At 37.6% G+C, this 22,900-nt stretch overlaps 1 protein-coding gene across 1 annotated transcript; it reads right to left on the reverse strand.

Annotated features, from left to right (window-relative positions):
• Nucleotides 1-71: 71 nt before the first annotated feature.
• LOC117297947 (multiple epidermal growth factor-like domains protein 10) lies at nt 72-22,544 on the reverse strand. Its single transcript, XM_033781137.1, has 19 exons — nt 22,522-22,544; nt 20,103-20,182; nt 16,106-16,311; nt 15,405-15,653; nt 11,271-11,383; nt 10,557-10,645; nt 9,975-10,004; nt 9,467-9,559; nt 8,792-8,917; nt 7,704-7,799; nt 7,263-7,355; nt 5,826-5,951; nt 5,193-5,288; nt 4,688-4,780; nt 3,572-3,697; nt 2,644-2,739; nt 2,154-2,246; nt 1,076-1,201; nt 72-738 (listed from the first exon to the last, which is right to left on the reverse strand). Exons 2-19 carry the CDS (start codon nt 20,143-20,145, stop codon nt 689-691), a joined length of 1,944 nt encoding a protein of 647 aa, XP_033637028.1. The 5' UTR covers nt 20,146-20,182; nt 22,522-22,544; the 3' UTR covers nt 72-688.
• Between the last annotated feature and the right edge of the window lie 356 nt (nt 22,545-22,900).

Consider the following 22,900-nt stretch of genomic DNA (forward strand, 5'->3'; position numbering starts at 1 on the left):
ATTGCATTGGATTACATTTTAGACAGATGTCTTTGACTTTAGTTCAGTAAAGTTAAATTGAATTAAATTGGTTGGCGTCAGATAACGGGAGACTCTCAATCTGTTTTATTGTGATGCTCATGGATGTATGCTAACTCTATCTCTACGCTTAATGTCTCTCTAAAGTATTACACTTACTTATCAATAACTTATCGACGTTCGTCACCTTTTGGATTAATTAGGTACCGTTTTTGTGTTTGAATAGTCTTGAAGTAATCGTTTGAAGCACAATAATTTGAAAAATCATCCTTATGATCCTAGTGAAAAAAAGTGACAGTATCGGAATTACCTCCTTTAAAGTTTTAAGTTTGAATAAACAATTTCCTCTGTGGAAAAAAAAGTCAACCCCTTATGAGAGGCTCATCCCCATAGGAACACTCACAGAACCATAATTCACTACATTGTATACATAAACAAATGCACTAAACATAATATAAATACATGTACCTCGTGATTAACATTAGGCAAAATTCTTATGACATTTTGATTGAAAACAGTGAAACCACCACCCTACACAGAATTCATCAATATTGCTAGTTAACGTTACTTTTTAAAAATTCGTATACGATGTTATATTAAAGTTCCAAACCAGATATTGGTTAGAAGTATTACAGTCTTGGCTCAGCCCTCGGCATCTGTGATTCGCTGTCTACTTGAATTTTTTCATGATGTTTTTAGCCATAAGCATCTCTCTTGCAGCTGCAAATAAAACAATATCATGTAAAATTAACTTCAGACAACACTGTTTTAGCAAAATGATCGTGAACTTAAAAATATAGTCGAGCTCTATATGCTTATGTTTTTCAGCTCTTACGTTTTACTACATCTAGAACTGTTTAACTTGCCAGCACTGTCGGAGCTATGATGATTTACTTGGTTGTCTTCTAGACCTTTAAAACATTGTTCGGCTAAAGCAGTGGCAAAAATCTATGTTACCACTTAATAATGTTAGAAAATGTTTATAGGGAGTGGTAATGAAACCTTAACGATTTTAAGTGAAAATGTTATGGTTAAAACTAAATATTAAGTGACTTACAGGCTGGAACACAAAGGTCGCACATTGCTGGGCAGTTTGTCAAAACGTAAGAATGGTCAGCATCACACCAGCTCTTTGGCCAGCCGGGGTTGGCTCCACAGTATTCATGTGTGTCTTCACACACCTCTAAAATACAAATAAATTGAATAAAGAGTCTTTGAAACTCCTTGACATTCTTAAAAAACTTAAAAGCCCATTTCTCATCTATCTATGTCTACACTTGGTGTCTCTCTTCAAAGTTTTTATCGTTATTTTGTTTGCCCGTGAGCGCATAAGAATGAAAGACTCGTCTTATCTCGAGTTTGGAATAGTTACTCGTCGTGTCTTAGGACTAGCTATACATTTTTGATATCTCCTAGGAAGAGTCCTAACTCTTGTGAAATCCACCCCAGGTAGTGCAGCTGAACTCAAATTGCAATGGTCCACTGCTATTATTTTTCAAATTGTAACGTCAAATTGTATGGTTACTCTACAGTCGAGTGATTTGGTCTTCGTCCGGAAGTGTTGAGGATTCTTTTCAGGAAACACACTGTGTGTGGATTTTGCACTGAGATAAAAAGCCTTCCCCCCCAAAAAAAAAAACCCACCCCAAAACAAAAAACAAACAAACAAAAGCTACGGAGGAAAAGATTTACTTCAGACATGCAAGTATCTTGGTTTTTATAATCCCTAGTATTTCTCAAAAAGAGTTGCTTAACACAACAACTCGGTGTTAAGGTAAATAGTTTTAGTCGGTGGATAGGAGGGCAATTCAACAAACACACTAATCAGATTTAATTATAAATATGCATCCATGTGGAGACATTTTTTGCTCTTTCCATTGTTCCTGTACTTAAGATTTCCCCATGTAATTTGTAAACAAAACTTCTTATGGAGCACCCGGTCTTTAGCATTTCACTATGAAGCCCTTTTATTTCCCCTTTTTGTTTCTGCCTTGGTCTCCAGAAGGTACCGAATGTGAGAGCATACTTTCGTAACTGTACTTTGTTGATTACATTTTGGAAGTTACCATTAATATTCAAGTGTTGTTCGCCATCACTGTTGATTCAATTTTATCTTGAAAGACATATTTACTTACCGCCACAGTCTACTCCTGTGAAACCAGGACCGCATTGGCACGAACACTCTTGTTGATTCAAGACACCGCCATTTTTACACACCTTTACACAGGCTGGTGAAGAGAAGAAAACACAAAATAGAATCAGTCTAAAATTATTAAAGACAAATACATGTACAAATCAATTACAGTATTTTGATGACGTAACGTTCAGACACCGGAGAAAGTCAATCTTTTTATAGGAGTTCGGTAAAAAAAATTATCCGTTAAAGTTTCCACGTAAACACCATTTATTATTACATGTACTGTGAAAACTTGTTAAAAAATAGGGTTTTGTTTAGAGAACAAATTTTCAAAGGCAGGATTCAATAACTAAAAAACGATGCTTTCACTTTATTTTTGATTCGGAATATAAACTCTCCTTAAAAACAATGATAAATTGAAGCAAACGTTCAAAATATCTTAGTTTAAATTATTTTGACTGATGTAAGCCTACTATAAAAGTACTTACTACTACAATCAGCTCCTTGAAACCCTTCATTGCAGTTGCAGACGCACTTCTCACTGTCCAGAATCCCACCCTTTGAGCTACACGGCAACAAACAAGCTGAAAGTAGATGGAAAAACTTACTTTTAGGGGGAGAGATGTATTTAATATATGTTTTGAGTCGCGGTACCGTAACAATATTGAATGAAATCCAAGTGCGCCCTCAGTGTTCAAGTGTTTTAAAAATTATTTGCAATTTAGATTTTACTTTCATCAGTGGGAAAAGCCTAGACTGGTCCCCTCTTTATCCGCAAAGACAGGTACTTGATTTTCAGAACCAGAAATTTCATTGGACACAACGATTTCATTGGATAAACGTGCAGTGACGTAGGCTTTCTATGTATGTGTTTTGATTGGTCTGGTGACATTATTAGTATTATTATTTATTTGGCAATTCACATAAAAATACAAAAATACAAATAATTTATATGTAAAGGATAAAACTCTTAAAAACATTAAATATATAAATATATATATCTGGATTGGAAAGCAGTAAAAAGGGGGATACATCAAGATACAAGAAAGGAGGACAGGCAGTAAAAGAGAAGACAAAGTACTACACGACTGAGGACAACAGAAAGACAACAACAATCCAGATTTGCCAGGACTGACAAAAGTGCCTGCACTGTCACCAAGAGGTGTGACATGTTGGCAGCTGCAACAATTCCTTGTGGTCTTATGCATATGGATCTAGGTGAAAGGTGAAGATGGACGGGGATTGGCCTAGGCTAGAGGCCTCTCTCTGGCGTTATTCACGAGCCTCGAAGTGTGACATCAGATGTTCAGGCTAGGGAATTCCCTTAAACAACTGACGTCACACTTCATATCCTGAGCATCTGATGTCACACTTCGAGTCTCGTGCAAATGCCTTGTGAAAAATGTATAGCATTACGTGCTCGGGTACACAGGTCACACATTGCTGGGCAGTTGGTCAACACGTAAGAATGGTCAGCATCACACCAGCTCTTGGGCCAGCCGGGGTTGCCTCCACAGTACACATGTGTGTCTTCACACACCTCTGAAAAAAAAAATTAAGCAAAGTGTTTTTGAAACTCATTGTTATTCTCGAAACTTTAAAACTTTAATCCTCCATTTACATATATCTACTCTGACAAGTTTTATCACTCTTCAAAGTTTTTCAGGATTAATCTGTTTTTCCCCCCAGTATTGCCCAGCACCCACAAGAACCAACCATTGTAAACTATAGAAGAATTAAAGGCAGTGCAACTATTTCCATGTCCAGCGCCCTAGAGCATGTCTATGATTAGGGCGCTATATATAAGTTATATTTATTATTATATTTATTATTTTGCATTGTCAAACTGTCTGAACCCGACAAGCAAGTGCATTTATCTTTGTCGGGAAGAGCTGGGGATTCTAGTCAGGAAACACATTGGTGTTGATTTCGATTCGAGGTCAATAGAAAAACCCAGCAAACTTTTCGAACTTCCATTTTTATTCTGAATTAAGAAAGCGGAATTCATTAATACTCGAGACATAGAAGTATTGTGATTCTTTTATCTAAAGTTTATATCAAATTTACTCAACACACGTATCCGGTATCGATTGTAATGGTAAAATCCTTTGTTGTTTAGTGGATAGGAGGGCATTATATAACAGGACCGTAATTTTGTATTGCATCTGGTCTAATTATCTTGTTCGGTATGGTAAATATTATCTTTGTGTTTTGCATAGAATATCTACATAATCAATGCTCTTGGAAAATATGTTATGATCGATGTTCTGCCTTCCGCTCAGGGGTAGTAACTAAGAAGCAGGGCAGTTCTTTTCAGAACTTAGAAGTCTCTCGAAAAATCCACTCCGCGGTATTATAGTAGAACTTATAGCAAGACAGTCTCTGAGAACAAAACTTTACATGGCAAGTATAGACACACACATGGCGTTACCGCAAACCAAATATATTTTGATACTTCACCCTGCAATGCCTCAAATCCCATACAGTGGTACACATGTTACGCATAATGTGTCTTTCGAGATATTTACTTACTGCCACACTCGTCTCCAGTATACCCGTCAGCGCACTTGCACACACAGTCTTGGTTGTTCAACACACCGCCATTTTTGCACACCTTTGTACAGGCTGGTGACGAGAAGAAAGCACAAAAAAGAATCAGTCTAAAATTAGAAACATTACTTCAGACAAAACACGAATCGAATACAGTATTTGGGTAATGTGACGTCCTCGAGGGGAAAAGTAAATCATTTATGAGTTCAGTAAAAATGTCCGTCTTAAGTTTTCCCCATAATGCACCATTAATTTCTTTTGTGAAAAAGTCGCCCCAAAAGAAAACAATTTTTTTCTTTAGGGATTACAAAGTTCCATTGAGCAAACATCAAAGTAAGGAATAAAAAAAGAAAAAAGTATGCCTTCGCTTGACCTTGGTAGTTTTCACGTTACAACAAAACCCACTGAAACAATGATATTAAGTAAATTGTTCTCAAGTGTTTTTCTTCTTCTTTAACTTTGTGGTCTGTTCTATATAAATACTTACTTCCACAATCAGCTCCTTCAAACCCTTTATTGCAGTTGCAGACACATTTCTCCATGTCCAGCGTCCCACCCTTAGAGTTACACGGGATTAAACAAGCTGGAAGTAGATGGAGAAGCTTACTTTTAGGGGAACATTATAATTAAATGTTTCTTTTTATTCAAATACAATCAGATTCGAAATATTCCGTTAACAAGTCTTTCATCAAATTACTTAATGGTGTTTCAAAAGTTAAAACTTTGAACAGTATTTGGCTGAAAATAGTTTCGTTTATAGACTTCACTTAAATTGTTTCAGCTTGGCTAATGTAGATCGGAATGGATGAAGCAGGCAACATTGGTACAACAGCGATTTTTTGTATGTTGTTTTCTCTTAGTATATTTGGAATGTCCGTTTTTAGAAACGAAACCACTGTTGTTTGGGAACCACTGTTGTTTAGTTACCTCAATGATGTATGATTTAACAATCGCTGCATCAATGATGAATAACAAGTGAGTGAGTTCGTTGAGTAAAAGATCTGCAAAGAATGATTCAGTACTTATATCTTCTGGTATCCTTGTTACAAAAAGTGCACTTATGATTGTGGCTTAGAAAACAAGCGGAATGTATGTTGAGCGTTCTTTCTTTATAACATACGTGCTCGGGTACACAGTTCACACATTGCTGGGCAGTTGGTCAATACGTAAGAATGGTCAGCATCACACCAGCTCTTTGGCCAGCCGGGGTTGGCTCCACAATATTCATGTGTGTCTTCACACACCTCTGAAAATACAAACAATGAAGCAAAGTGTTTTTAAAAGCCAATGTCATTCTCGAAACTTAAAAGCCAACTTCCCCTCAATAACTATCTACACTAACATTTTTGATTATCACTTCAAAGTTTTCATGGTAAATTGTTTGCCCAGCACCCCTTAGAACCAACCATTGCATGCTGCAGAAGCAGGTGTTGTAGCTATACATGTACTGTGATAATGTGTGAACATGTGCAGATTTATCCTTTTGCAGAACTTAGTCGAAGTGTCTGGTTACCCAACAAGCGAGTGATTTCGGCCTCGTCGGGAAGAGCTCATGACTCTCGTCATGAAACACAATTAATGTTGATTTTGAATCCAGAGGTAAACAGAAAACCAACGCCCACATTAAGCATTTTCAATGTATTGAGAATAGACCTTTATCACGGTGCGGCCGTGTTGATTTTCTCCCGTTCAAGTGAATGTAACCAAATCTAGGCTTGAGGGCGAAATGGTATGTTTCCTTTTTGCACAATGAATATTAGCATCCATTATATGATACAGGGAACATGACCAAAATAGTGGCAGCATGATAACAGTAAATTGTGGCATTGCCTTATATTAATCGTTTATTTCAGTGATGCGCAAGTTTGGCCGATTAGCCTCGTCCTTCGGAACCCCTCAGTTTGGCATTTGTGTGATCAAAACTTTGAAAATTTATTGGATAATAATTTTAAGCCTGCTAAACAAATCCAAAACAAACTTCTACATTTCAGTTAGATACCATCGGAATAGTCACTCCATGCACTTGGAACAAGTATGGCAATATTATTGTGTTAAGACCAGCATATTCATTCACTAAGAAATAAGTTCAAATTCTTCAAGGACCACCACCTGAGACTATGTAAGTACTTTTAGTTTTTGCTACATTTTACAATTTTGATTTCATTTGAAAAGTTATTGCAATGGCACTTAGCTATTGCTTCGTCCATCGGATTGGACGTAAAGCTGTTGGTACCGTTTTTGTGTAACGCACGTAAAAGAACCCAGTGCACTTAACGAAACAGACGGGGATCGCCCCGGTGTTGCTGTTTTGAATTGGCAGCATATTGCGGCACAGCACCATGTAAACCATAATGCAAAGTAAGTAGATCTCATAGTTGAAACGTAGTCCCACATACCTTGCAGGAAATACTGCATATAATATTACAGCGCACTGAGTGTCGGATGTGCTCGCTATAATTATAAGAAGCCACTAATATTATTAATGTGGCGTTACTGCTGTACTTCAGACTCATCACTGTTTAATTAAATATATATCTTCCCCGGGATTAAGACCTACTTTCACAATTTGCTCCATTGAAACCAGGAGGGCATTTGCAGGAACACTCTTCTTGATTTAATACGCCGCCATTTTGGCAATCTTTTGCACAGGCTGGTAACGAGAAAAAAGTAAAATAGAAATTTTAGTAAACAATTTTACAAAACCAAATGCATATTGAATACTGTATATTGGTGTAGTGACGTTGAAAGGAGAGAGTAAAATGTAAATTAATTAGGAGTGAAGTAAAAATGTCCAGCTTAAATTTTCTCAAATAAAGACTATCCAATATGACTTCATAAAATACACAAAACAAAATAACAGGTTTTTAAGGGGTTCAAAATGGTGTCATATTGGCCAAATTTCAAATGCAGGAGTCGAAAAACTAAGTATGAAGCTGTCATTTATGATTTCAAATTTTCGGTCAGGATTGTTTCCAAGCTTTTCTCTATAAATACTTACTACTACAATCAGCTCCTTGAAATCCTTCTTTGCAGTTGCAGACGCACTTCTCACTGTCCAGAACCCCACCCTTTGAGCTACACGGCAACAAACAAGCTGGAAGTAGATGGAGAAACTTGAATTAAAGGCCTACTTGTTTTTCAAAATAATATTTTCTTTATAAAGATCATTTGTTACTAGAGACAGTTCCCGCGGACTGTTTGAAAATTTCGACTATAGCCTAGAATAATGTTCCCCCAAATACTCTCCTTCAACATGTCGTTCACAGACAAAGTTTGATTCGAATTACCCCGCTATTGTCAATTGGAAATAATTGAACTACCAAACTTGCAGTTATGTTACAACATTGAATCGGTTGGCTGACAAATCAACTTCATCTATGTATTTCGTTGGAACTGTTTTTTTTTCAGCTTGGCTAACCGTATAATATATCTAGGTCTGAAAGGAAGAGGCAGGCAAAACTGGTGCGTAATTTTTTTCAAAGATCAACACATTAATTTCAATTAATATTTGAAATAAGCACTTCTTTCTCAAAAGGTCGGAGTGTGTAATAGTATACACATAATGAATGTTTATGAGTGCAATGGTGCGAATATGTTCATGAGTTGAAAGATGGAATGTTCTATTCAACGAGGCGGAGCCGAGTTGAATGGAACATTCCAGCTTTCAACGAATGAACATATTCGCACCATTGCACGAATGAAAAACATTCATTATTTGTTTTATATAACATCCAAGTAGAACTTTGTCATTTTGATTGAAAGAAACAACTTTCAAAACAAACAATTTCAACTGTAGAAGCCGAATGCTAGTAATTTTACTATGCCTTCTTGCAGTAACACCTGCGCTGCGTTACCAAAGACACGCGCACGCAGTGATGTTTTTACTCAGCTTTTTCGTTCCATCCGAAAAGTACCATTGCACGCTGGCAGCGTGCCAGCGTGCAATGGTACTTTTCGGATGGAACGAAAAAGCACGGCGAGTGACTCAGCGTGCAATGGTACTTTTATTTTCTATCACGTGACGGACAATCCTCCAATCAAATGGCAAGGATCTGCTTGGGTGTTATATAATTTTTTATAACATACGTGCTCGGGTACACAGGTCACACATTGCTGGGCAGTTGGTCAACACGTAAGAATGGTCAGCATCACACCAGCTCTTGGGCCAGCCGGGGTTGGCTCCACAGTTGTTATGGTAGTCTGTACACTCCTCTGAAAACATAGACAGGAGAAAGCAAAGATTCTTTGATCCCAGTGGCATTTTTTAAACTTAAACCGTAACTTAAACTGAAGGGTGTTTAGATTGTGGAACTTAAACGGGAAAATTTGAAAAGCCATTGCTAGCTCTCTCTTTGTTTTAGATTGTGTCGATATCAAACCATTGTTGGCTAGACTGTTCGCAAACGGGCAGTCTAATTGCCCAAACATGACTCTAAAATGACTTTCCGGAGTAGTATAGAACGGTTCCACTAAATGTTGCCATTGGCGAGTATTTTGATTTCTCCAAGCCAGATTTTGAAAATACTAATCAGGGGATCTTTGAGGTTGGTTTTATCGTATGATAGTTAAATACTGCACCAAACTCATGAGTATTGTATGACTGTCGCAAAATCTGACATGTTTGACTACGTTGAAATTTGTGTTTTAATTGTTGCTTTGATTTAGGCTTTCTTACTAAAATGCGTGGAGAACGCTGATTTAGGCTTTCTTACTAAAATGCGTGGAGAACGCTACACATCATTTTGGTGATAATGTACTCACTACTACAGTCGGTTCCGTGAAAACCATCAGCGCACGAGCAGGAGCATTTTTGGGCATCAAGTACACCACCGTTGAGGCAAACCTGTTTACATTCTATGAATAAATAAACAATTAATACTCCAATGTTTAAAAGCGCTACTGTTGCTTTATATCTGAACAGATTGAAGAGTTTTACCTTTAATCTACTCGGGAAATTGCGACATACAAAAAGTTCCCAAACAGATAGCACAAAAACCAGGGACACATCTGGCCAAGTAAAGTAAAGTTCCTATTTTTGTCTTAATAGCGAAGCCCATTTCAGCTGCTGTCAGATGCTGTCAGTATTGTGCGATTACATTTTGAATAAGTAACTCGAGCACAAAAACATACACAATTAAGACAATACAAATTACATCGTTGGCTTAATTAACATGAAATCTATTAGGACAGTAATGGGGTAAAAAACAAATAAGTTTTGAGAGGCAATTACGCTAATCTTAAAACAAAGTTTCAATAAAGAAAAACTCACCACAGCTCCCCGAATGCGTTGCACACAACCCTGTATAGTAAAGGAATTATTGAAGTGAATGGGTTTACGATCTGTGTAATACAAATAATTGTTCTTTTGGGGCAAATTGGACTTTGACCTCACAAAAATGCATATAATAATGACAATAACATCAAGGTAACTGATGGGAAACTTTCGAACAAACCATTAACTGGAATTTAAAAAAAAAAGAAAAACAAGAAAAAAAGAAAAAAAAAGCTTAGTATAAAGAGCGTTCCCTATTAGTATTACCGACGGCAGTAAGTGTCAATAATATATGTTAATTGTTCTTAAAGTTGAGCAGCATATACATAAGCTACGAAAAAACAAAATTCGGTAGGAACGGTTCCCTGCTCTTGAATTGTAAAGGTCGTGGGTTCCAACCCCACCCGAGTGAAATGCCTGTGCATATTTGTTTAAAGAACTCGGGGAAGTACTGAGTATACAGTGTTAACACACATCGGTGTATGGGTAAAAACCAGAAATGGATATGAATTATTTACATAGACAAACAAGCGTAGAAAACCCAAGGGTAGAGAAACATAAATATTAAGGAATTCTTACTGCAAAGGTTGTTGTAGCACTGGCCTATTCCACTGGTGCACTGGGTGCAGGGTGTACCTGATAGAAAGGGCACGCCTCCCCAATTTCCACTGAGTTGTGACAAACAAAACAACAATGACTGTCGTGAAAACCGAGTTAGATAATGTGGACATTTGATAATAATAGTGAGTTAAAGGCACTAGACATCATTGGTAATGTCAACGACCAGTATTCTCACCTGGTGTATCCCAACATATGCATAAAACAACAAATCTGTGAAAATTTTGACTCAATTGGTCACCGAAGTTGCAAGAGAACAATAAAAGAAAAACACCCTTGTTGCACAAGTTTGTGTGCCTTCAGATGCCTCAAAAAAGGCTTCCGGTCTGAATTCTTTTAATATTTGAGTGAGAAATACCTCTTTCTCAAAACTAATTTCAGAGGGAGCCGTTTCTCCCAATGGTTTTTACTATAAAAAAAAAGTCTCCATTGCTTGTTACCAAGTAAGTTTTGGTGCTAACAATTAAGATCAAAAGGAATATTATGGCAACCGAACTTGTATGGAACTTTGAATTCGAAGCATAATTAACATTCATTTCATAACAATTTCTGTAATTGTATTTTATTAACCTTTTTTTTTTTAAACCCCTGTAGGACTATGTCGGGCTTGTTATTTGTTTATATATTTTTTTATTTTTAGATTTCATTGTTTTCCTAAATGACTGTATAACTTACGCTGGACCATAATTACAGGTGACCAACCACGCGTTCTTCCAAGTTACACCGCCTGTTGTCATTGGGCAGAAAGCCATCCCACAACCAACAGCTTTAGATGTTGCCCAGGTTACCTGCAAAACGTAATGTTGGATTTGGATCAAACAAGGTGCAAAATATAAACATTGAAGAGGTTGCACATTTCCATTTGGAGGACTTAAAGGTACCAGACACGTTTGGTAATTTTCGTTTACCCGAAGCAGTCTCTTGGAGGCGCGCTATATTGTCAACCAATCACGTGACTGAACTGATTGAATGATGACGAAATTTAATATGTATGTCGAGCTACTAATTGTCATTAACAAAAGGTGAAGCCACACTCTAAAGTATATAAACTGCGCCAATAAAGTATCTAAACACTTACAAATGGTAAGATTTGTCGGAACCTGAAATAGTATACAAAAAATTAATTGTTCGTTTCTATTCACCGTTAATTTCTGCACATTTTGACTTATCTTGTGTTGCGCTACGATGTTGTTTGGTGGATTTATGGACACTTGAGTGGCTTAAGGTCGAATTTCAAAAGTTGCAAAAGCCCCTATTCACCCCAATTCCAGAAGGGAACTCACATAAGCATCACACTCAGACAAAATCAAGACAAAAGACACAAACTCGTTTCGTTTATATGACCATGAAATTAATTGCCGTATATTTAACTTTAAAACTGCTGATATCCTGTCCTCCATTCTTGGTGTGTCCTCCATCACACTGTCCTTAACGCCAAGGAGTCGTCTTCTCATACTCTCAATGAGACCTCTGATCTGTCCCTGGTCAATCCCCTGCCATTTACCGATCAGGATGCGTCGCAATCCCTCAAGAGTGGTGTCAGGCTTGATGGACTTGTTCACTTTCTTCTGCTGCAGAAGTCACCCTCGGACGGCCACTCCTTGGCAGATCGTCCACATTTCCCTGAGCTTGGTAGCGATTCCACCATTTACTGACCGTCTCTGGTGACGTTGTTACCTGATGAGCTGCAGCTTGCATCGACGTACCGGCTTCTATCAAACCAACGATCCGTCCTCTTTCCTGTTTGGTAATTTTGAGCCATTTTATCTTGAAACACCTTTCCTTGCTTACCATTGTTGTATGCCTCCCATCTTTGACCCCTTTGCTTGGTTACTGACAACTATTGCTGATGTTCATCGCAAACGATTTATCCAACACGCGACCCAAAAAAATCATTTATAAAAGGCGGGCAAAAGAAACGCTGATCTTACTCGTCACAATACAACGATTTAGCTTGAATAGGGGCTTTTGCAACTTTTGAAATTCGACCTTAAGCCACTCAAGTGCCCGTAAATCCACCAAACAACTTCGTAGCGCAACACAAGATGTGTCAAAATGTGCAGAATTTAACGGTGACTCGAAATGAATAATTATTTTTTGGCATACTATTTCAGGTTCCGATATATCTGACCATTTGTAATAGTTTAGATACTTTATTGGCGCAGTTTATTAGTAAACCTACACTAAATAGTCATATGAGCATGATTTTGACTAACTTACATCAAAATCATGTCTCATAATGACTAATATAAAGTGTTGTTTTTACTGACATATTTTTAGAGTGCATCGAACGAGTGTCTCCTTTGTAAACAAATTATGTTTTCTAAAAAAATTCCAAAACTCCAAGCTCCCTATTGAGAACTAGCCACATAATACCACGGATTATTTGACTAAAAGTTATATCAATGTCCGGCCTCCTAAACAGTAATTAGGTGTTCGGCTTTTAGCCGAAAACCTATTGTTATTGTTAAGTTTTTTTTTTTTTTTTTTTTTTTTTTTTTTCTCCGTCTTCTTCTTCTGCCTGAACGTTCTCCGCCAATTTTGAGAAAAACTGAAACTTGTATGAACTTGAAACTTCTCATGAACATCAACCTCGGTGAGTAGACGGCACCGCAACTTTTTTGGAATGGTGACGTCATTGATGACGTCATTACGTTAAATAAACGTGAAATAAACCTTAAATAATTAGAAAAATCATATCTTCAAAACCAAAAGAGCTACGTTCAAGATTCTTTTTTTACATAAAACCTCTTATAAAGATCTACAAATGCGGTGCACAACGTGACCCCATTTGACCTTTACTTCCGGTCGAAACCGGAAGTTAAAGTAACAAATCATGTTATTTTGGGCTCTAGAGCCTAAGTGAATAAAAATATGAAAAAATGTCCAATGCATAAAATTTTTTTAAACTCAAGAGCATTCTAAAAATATAATGTGTGACGTCATAGCTACGTCACAACGAAAATGGTACACGAGGTCGAAAAAAAAATTATTTTGCTATCTCAAAAAATACAGCATGTACGGACTTGAAACTTACCACGTACTTAGACCAAAGCGTGTATATGACAAAGAACAAAATTTGGAATGATGACGTCATCGATGACGTCATTATATTAAATTGAAGTTTTTTATTAAAATACTCATATCTCCAGAATCAGATATGCTACATACGTGATCTTTACACCATATGAAAGGTCATGAAGTATTAAACAAATCTTACACAGGGTGTGACCCCATTTGACCTTTACTTCCGGTCGAAACCGGAAGTAGTAGTTTGTTTTATAAAAAATCGTATCTGAATAATATTATTTTGTGTATTAATATAATAACTTAATTTTAAGGCCCTTCGACGATTCTACAAATGTTTACAATGTGTGACCTCATTTGACCTTCATTTCCGGTCGAACCCGGAAGTATAAGTTTGTACATACAAAATTGTGAATCTTATTAATGAAACGTGGTACATTAATAATCATTACATCAATTTTGAGCTCTCTGGCAATTCTATATGTTTTGCACAAAGTGTGACCCCATTTGACCTTTAAATCCTGTCAAACCGGAAGCTGAAGTTTAATATGACAAACCTTCATTTCTCCGTCTTCTTCTGCCTGAACGTTCTCCGCCAATTTTGAGAAAAACTGAAACTTGTATGAACTTGAAACTTCTCATGAACATCAACCTCGGTGAGTAGACGGCACCGCAACTTTTTTGGAATGGTGACGTCATTACGTTTCATCTAACCAACGCTTTTTTACGACCAAAACTTCATCCAAAAGGTCACCCACAACTGCGAACCCAATTTGACCTTGCGGTCTTCAGGTTTAACAAAATTTCAAACATTCCTATCTCAACAACTGCTCGTCATATTTTCACAATGTTTGCATCAGTTTGCAAATTGTTGACCGTGCTCAAACTTTTGCATTGACATGACCCCTGTTTGACCTTTATTTCCAGTCGTTTAAGCGCACCTGCGTATTATCCCCATTGGTACAGCACTAAAACCGTATGTACAACGTACAACGTGTTACACCTATACAAACCCCAAGTGTGCTGCAACTTCCTGTATAGTTTCTGCTCAAAGCGTTTTGTCACTTAATCCTTCCCTTCAGTTAAATCTAGTCTCTTCTACAGTCGTCAATATTCATAAATTCATATTTCCTTAACTACACAAGCCATCTCGACAATAGACACCATATGAAAGGGCTCCACATACTTCACAAAAAAGAATATGTTGATGACCTTGTATTGACCTTTTCACCTGTCTAAACTGGAAGTTCTAAAAAACGCTTAGAAAAAAGGTTATTTAATAGCTATTCACTTTGTTTTCACAATAACACACAGCATAGCTCACTATCTCCCCAGTCAACTAAACTTAAAAAGTGATGGCTCGTTAATTCAGGCCAGAAATCCGAACACCTCGAATTTGTTATCAAACAAATTCTTATGTCTAGTTGTAAACAAATCTCTTAGACTGAGGATAATTAATACGCTCCAGGAATGATGTCAACCATTTTATCGACAGACCATGGCTTCCAGGTGGCTTGTGGGTTGGAAGTTGTGTTATTGATTGAACAAACTCTTTGATGTTGATTCAGACCATTATAAGGGAGGCAAAAACCCAAATATTGCACCATGATTACAAAGAGGACTGTTAGAAATAGGATACTAAAGTACAATCGTGTAAGCGCGTATGAGTAGATTGTCACAGACGAGTGCCTTTTTTGTTATCACCACCAATCCCTAAAAGCAATCCTGAATGAAACGCTGCAAGAACAATTGTTTGAATGAGTAATGGTTTGAATATTTTACCTGTGTGTAATGTCCGCACATCTCTTTGGGCTTGCACGTATCGTTGCTATACGTATAGAACTTATCCTCATTATACCATGCCTGCACAGGACCTGATCCTAACACCGGATTCGACGGGGAGCCGGGAGCTTCAATGTAGAGGTTCTGGCCAATGGATGTCCATGGACTGATGTTCGTTGGGTTGCCATGAGCATATTTACACCCTTCGGACCACTCCTGTGCCATGGCTGCTAACTGTGGGTCCCATACCTATGGGGTAAAGACCAACCGTGTACACAAGTAAGTTTAAAAGGGAGCATTTGGAGCCCCTAATCAAAGGGCATAGACCTTACGCAGAAAAAGTTGGGCCATCGCCAGTTAGGAAATGTCGCTAAACATATATTCATTGTGGTTTTACCCCAAAATTATGTGTGTTATAGCACTGTTTACTTTCCTGAGTTCTGTGAAGAAAAAATCACAGGCATATTACTCGGGTGGGACTTGAACCCACGACCTTTGCAATTCTAGAGCAAACCAACTATTAAACTATTATTAGTTGTCTGAAAACGCAATAACAGTCGTCTTAAAAAATAATATTAAATGTCTTAAAACACAAGTCAACATCAATGAAAGCACACAGAAGTTTTGAAACATTTCAAAACAATTTAAATGAATAAGTAGGATTGGCCTGCCACCTTCTTAATTAAAATTACTTTAGTTACCAAATAGTTCATGTTGGAGGCTGCTGGCACAGTTTCTCCTCGCAGTTTATTGTGCCTATCCAAGAAAGCTGCAATTTGACTATCTGACATTGTGGCAGTGGCTCTCTCCACCAAATACTGGTCCATCTCCCCCTCTTCCAATTTCATGAACGACTCATTGGAGATGAGAAATTCCTTTGCATTTGCATTGGTCTTAAAGACGTAGCCTGGCAAGGAATGTGAAGTAAACTTGTTTATCGTCTCATTGTTTGCCAAAATATGCCACTTAAACAACAAATATTTCAAACCACATGGGCTACAAAAAAAAACCCGCATGTTTCCACATGTTTGATTTGCTTTATTCATTTTAAACTTCCTTTAACACTGAGTAGTTGAAGCAAACCTAAACACAACCAGCTCTTAAAGGATAATGATAGTAGACAATTTACCTTTAAATATTAGTTGCTGAGGTGCTGTAGTTTTTGAGAATTTAGTACAACAATGCCATGGAAATACGTTTTACTCATTACTAAAAAAAATACAGCACCTCAGCAAGTAATATTTACAGGCAAGTTTTCTACTATCATTATCTTCAAACTGTAAGTTTAACGTAAATCTGTGGACATTGTGTTTTGTGTCCTACAAAAAGTACCCAGACCCTTTCCAGCTGTGCTCGATTTCACAAAGCAATCAAATTAATCGCAAGACAAAATGTCAGTTATACCATACTGATTTGTATTGTGACATCACACTTTACTTAGCAACTACGAATCATAGTTCTTTGTGAAATAGTCCTCAGGTCCACATTTCGTAGGTATCGCAATGGATCATATATTGGATGGTATTGACTTCATCCATTTACACCATCCCCACGCAGGTATCACTATTTTAGGTTACTAACCGACTTGATTTAAGAGAACTATGCTCAGGAACTGAATTTAACCAAGTGGTCAAGGACCAGACTCGCAATGGAGTAGTTCTCGATAAGATAATTACAAATGTTTTCAAGCATTATCATACCCCGGCTACCTGCTCTCCACTTGGAGCAAGTGATCACTCGACTGTTCTCTGGACTCCAAAACAAAGACCTTCTGGTAACACAACATTCTCCCGAGTCGTCCGACCCATGAAGGACTCATCAATCCGTGACTTTGGTTCATGGATTGCTAAACGTGACTGGGAGGAGGTTTACAGCAAATCAAGTGCTACAGATAAATGCACAGCATTTTATGCTATTCTGCAGGAGGCCATAATTAACACTAACTTCCCGACAAAGACAATCAAGGTCCACTCAAAGGATAAACCATGGATAACTGCATACACAAAAAGCCTCATCCTCCAAAGACCGCAACTATTCCACACCGAACACCGCGCTTCAAAATGGAAACAGCTTCGTAATAAGGTACGCCGAGCAATTAAACAAAACAAGGAACACTACTACAAGAATCGAGTACAGCAACACAAGAAATCTAATCCAGCTGAATGGTACAAACACATCAAAATCATGACCATGGACAAGAAAGATACGACCATCAACCCTCCTCCAGGTGTTAATGCAGGTAACCATAAAGACGTGGCAGGTAGCATCAACGACCAGTTTTGCTCCGTATCTAACCACCTCAAGCCACTCTCCACCTCCGAATTAGCTGCGTACTGCCCTGACCCTCTTCCGGTCCCTTTGGTACACAACTACCAGGTCTATGCAGCACTCAAGAAGATAAAGTTGGGGAAATCTAGTGGACCAGATGGCATCTCTGCCAGAATAGTACGAGAGTTTGCCTGTGAACTTAGCGATCCCCTGACAGATATATTTAATCAGTCTTACAAGGATGGAGTTGTCCCGCACCAATGGAAGAAAGCTATCGTAGTCCCAGTACCCAAAACCAAACCAGCTACCTGGGACAAACTAAGACCCATATCAATGACCGACCATTTCGCTAAGGTTGCGGAAGGCTTTGTCGCTACCTGGTTACTGGATGACATTCAGAGTAAGATAGATCCGAACCAATACGGAAATCGCAAAGGAGCATCAACATCACACTACCTGGTAAAGTTGTTGGACACACTTCATAAAAACGGTGACCACCCAAGCAACGTTAGCACAGTTGTCATAACAGACTTCAGCAAAGCATTTGACCGTGTTGACCACACACTACTTGTCAACAAGCTCGTTGAACTAGGTGCTCGCCCTTCAATAATAACATGGATAGCTAGTTTTCTGAGCTCTAGAGATCAGTGTGTCCGATACCATGGGGAAACCAGCGACTTGAAAACACTCAATGGTGGAGTCCCGCAAGGAACATGTCTTGGCCCCCTTGCATTCCTAGCACTTGTCAACGATGCAGCAAACAACACCCAGACTACAGCGCTGAAGTATGTCGATGACCTAACACTGGTTGGGCAAAGCAATCGTAACACTCCATCGAGAATGCAGCATGAACTTGATAATCTTGATGAGTGGGTTAACAACAATAACATGAAACTGAATGCTAGTAAGTGTGCTTCTATGGAAGTCACTTTTGCTAGGAACCCCCCAGCACAACTTCCACTCACTATCAATGGTGTCCCACTTCAACAAGTTGAAACCGTCAAGATCCTCGGACTGCAAGTGACCAAGAACTTGAAATGGGATACTCACGTCAAAGACATTCTTAAGAAAGCAAATGGCCGACTCCATCTCATGAAGACATTAAAATATTTCAAAATGCCATTATTTGACCTCAATACCATCTTTAAAGGTTATGTCAGACCCATTACTGAGTATGCTGCCCCTGCTTGGCACCCAGGCCTCACTTCTAGGGAAAGTGCCATGCTAGAAAAAATCCAACGTAGAGCCTGTAAGATAATGATGGGCAGAGAGTACTTGAGCTATGAAAATGCTCTTGTCAAGTGTAATCTCAATACTTTGTCAGAAAGAAGAGAACAGCTGTGTAAGGATTTCTTTCAATCGCTCGTTTCATCAGACAAGTTAAGTAGTTGGCTTCCACCCAAAAAAAAAAATAGAAAAAAAAAAGAAAGGGTGTCCACCATATGAATCTTAGAAATCAAAATAAATTCTCTCTACCCATCTGCAACACCAAGCGATGCCAAACAAGCCCTCTTATGTACATGACTAAGAAGTGGAATGATAGTCACCAAACCTTTTTTTTTCTCTCAGTTGTGTTTCGTTATTTTTATTGATATTTCCCATTGCCTGCTCAGCATATCCAGTTTATTTTGTATCTATTTATGTTTTCGTGCCATGTTTGATTTTAAATGATTGTCTTAATCAGCTTTTTATTTTTGTTTACTTCAATTTGGCCTGGTATTTGTTTTGTTTGCATTTGTTTTTGTTACTCCCTACATGAAATCTTTTGGAGGTTGATGTTTGTGTTGTATATATTCTTGCCATGCTTTTATTAAAAGATTGGTCTGGGGGATTGCAGTTGGAGACCGGTCCATCCTTGATTTAGGGGCAAACATTTTATTTTTTCAGTTCCACTGTTTTATTTTGGTGCATGAAGTGGATCGGTCCCTGACTGCGGTCCTTTGGATTGACTTTAAATCCCTCCCATTTTCTAAATAATCTCCGTTTTAGAGTGTAATAGTTTATTCGCCATTTTAATTTTGATTGTAATGTTTTACTCATATGTTTAATTAATTAATTTTAAGTAACTGTTCTCCTCCCTTTAGGAGTGTACAGTACTTGTCCCTCTCAGTTTTCTGTGTAAGATTTAGGCAATTTTAAATAGTAATGTAATGTTTTACTCCAAATTATTTAACTATGTAACTGTTCATGTAATTCTGCTGCTGGCAGCGAATTGAATAGAATTTAATAAACCATTGAATGAATGAATGAATGAAATGAATGAAACCCACTTTTCTACGGTTGGGTTTTATAAATCCTTTATAAAGGGGCCATGACAATTAACTGACAAAAAAATGACTGTTTCCTCTTATTTCAATGCCGTCAGTGAAAATAGTGAGGCAAAACGAATCCCGAAATCGGATAAAAACAAAGTTGGTATCATACTCTTACCTAAGACCAACGCTGATATCAAGAACATCACTGGCCGGTTCATGGCTGCTTCTAGAATGAGTTTCTGTAATGTAATGCTTCTTTGAAAAAAGAAAAGTAAACAAAAGTAAACAAAGTAGAATCGTTTTCAAAACAATGGCCATAATAAACGTTGTAGCTAATAACCAGTTGCATAATGTTAAACATCCGAACTAGCCGGAGGGCACTGTTAACCCACAGTTAGGTCTGTTTGGGGTGCTGTGGTCCCAAGGTAATTCCCACAACAGAAAAACTTTGTATAGTAGCCTGTGATATAATATTACGCTGTATTCTGGAAGTGTCGTGGCCGAGTGGATAAGAGTACCGAATTCAAACTCTGGTGTTTCTAATCAGCAGAACTTGGGTTCGAGTCCCAGTCGTGACACTTAACCATTGCTTCGTCCTTCGGATGGGACTTAAAACCGTTGGTCCCGTGTGTTGTGTAACGCACGTAAAATGACCCAATGCACATAATATCAAAAAGAGAAGGGGTTCGGCCCGGTGTTCCTGGCTGGATTGGCAGCTTATTGCGCCACAGTACGATTTGGGAAGCACTAAACAATTAGAAGAAGAAAGAAAAACTTTAGAAATACTGACTCTGCACTTATATTAGTACTTAATATAAATTTCCCGGATTTATTTTAGCAAAGAAAAAAAAACCAAAAAAAAAACAGACAACTGCTGTCAGTTTTATTGCCATGTGTTGTGCTCTTATAATATGAAGGTTGGTATTCAACCATGGTCATTTCAACCATGGTTAATTTGTCATAGCCAGAAACCAATTCAAAACTACAACCAAACCTAAAAACAATCATTAAATTTTATTACCTTACTTGCAATAATATGCCGAACTTTTAAATTGCAAACTTGTCGTCGTGTAAACACAATGGCACTCGTCAGTATGCCACTTTCTGTCTCTATTCATTATTTTACATTGTACCATATTTAAGAGCAAGTTGTTATCGAGATTCAAGTGGGCTGTAACTTTTACTAGTTGCACTGGCTACTCATACATCGTGTGGTGTTTCATGTGCCAAAATCATTCTTTTTTTTTAGTCGCACCCCCCCCCCTCCCCGATCGCAACGTTTTCCATTGTTCATTCAGTTTACGTCGCTTTTTATGCGTCCAATCTTTCCGCTTTTTTCTAGGGATAGCACTTTCTTCATAAGTTTAATTTTAAAGTCTTTATAATAGCTGACGCTGTATCCTTAACCTTTCCTTCTAGGACATCAGTAATGTGTCCGGCATGATTTCTTAGCCGAATATGGATGAGCTCCTGTCAACATTGTTTCTGACCTTCGACATGACATCAGTATCAGGTAATTTCTTTGTCTTTGTTATTGTAAGGAACCCACCAGAATAACTGAATATGGCATTTTTCCACTTGTGTAATAATGTTGTATTTATTTATTTATTTATTTCCTCAAAACCTAAAAAAATTTAGAAGATGAAAATATTTATAAAAATTACATCAAATTAATATACAGTATACTGGACATAAACACGTAAATAAAGAAACAGGATAACCCTGACACTCTCGGACGACCCCCATACCATCTTGACAAAGTATGAAACAAAGGGATTGTCAGAACGATCTGAGTAGCCGACCGAAAGTATCAAGGTCATCACATTTAAGAAACTGATTACGAAACAAAACTGTTTCAACACTATCACAAATACCATGGTTGACGCAGTTTACGTACTTAAGGTCAGAGTTAAAGTTCCGCCTGCAAGAAGGATTAATAATGCAGTTAAAGGCAGTGGACACTATTGGTAACTGTCAAAGACCAGTCTTCTCACTTGTTGTATCTCAACATATGCATAAAATAACAAACCTGTGAAAGTTTGAGCTTAATCGGTCATCGAACTTCCGAGATAATAATGAAAGAAAAAATACCCTTGTCACACGAAGTTGTGTGCGTTTAGATAGTTGATTTCGAAATCAAATTCGTGGAAAATTACTTCTCTCTCGAAAACTATGGCACTTCAGAGGGAGCCATTTCTCACAATGTTTTATACCATCAACCTCTCCTCATTACTGGTCACCAAGAAAGGTTTTATGCTAATAATTATTTTGAGTGATTACCAATAGTGTCCACTGCCTTTAAGCAGCGAAAAATCTTTGTCTTATAAAGTTGTCTCAGCCTATTTAAAAAGTAATTTTAGAAATTATTATCATATACAACTGTTTAAGTAAGATCATGCATCAACATTCAAAAGTCAAAAAGAGTAACTCAGCTTTTTTTTTATTTGTTATGTTTGTTGTATGTCCACCATGCAAACATCCGAGTCTTAGTTGTATGTGTGGAAAATGTGAATCACTTTTCACACAAAAAACTTTATGTTTAGGCCTATATAATGTAAAATACAAAACAATTATAACCAAAAGAAATGACTTACCTTTTCAATTCAGCGGTTTCAATGAAGACCTGCGCTATTCAGTTGCTGGACCCAGTGTTTTATAGACTTTAACTTCCGGAACTAGTTTTCTTGACCAATTAAAGTCACCCTGCATATACCCATCCGCCTGAGTATATCAACAAACTGTTGCAATATGTTGATAACCGTCGTACCGGCCAAATTAAACGACGGTAAATTACTCTCACCAAAGCATGGGGGAAACTGGCCAGTTATTGACGTGATTTTTACTTTACCTTTTCCGTTCTCTTAAAGCAGGTATTTTTTATTTACGATTATTAATAGTACAGTTGTAGTCCTGCACTATTTTTTTTTTATAAGAGTAGGTGTACTATCTTGTTCACATCTGTAATTTCACATC

Source organism: Asterias rubens, chromosome 12 (genome assembly GCF_902459465.1).
Source record: "Asterias rubens chromosome 12, eAstRub1.3, whole genome shotgun sequence".
NCBI lineage: Eukaryota > Metazoa > Echinodermata > Asteroidea > Forcipulatida > Asteriidae > Asterias > Asterias rubens.

Coding starts and splice junctions, on each gene's coding strand:
- LOC117297947 (XM_033781137.1), bottom strand. CDS start 20,145: ATGAACCGGCCAGTGATGTTCTTGATATCAGCGTTGGTCTTAG. Junction 2,247..2,643: donor TCAAGGAGCTGATTGTAGTA/GTAAGTACTTTT, acceptor TCTCTTCACCAG/CCTGTGTAAAGGTGTGTAAA. Junction 739..1,075: donor CGACCTTTGTGTTCCAGCCT/GTAAGTCACTTA, acceptor TTTTATTTGCAG/CTGCAAGAGAGATGCTTATG.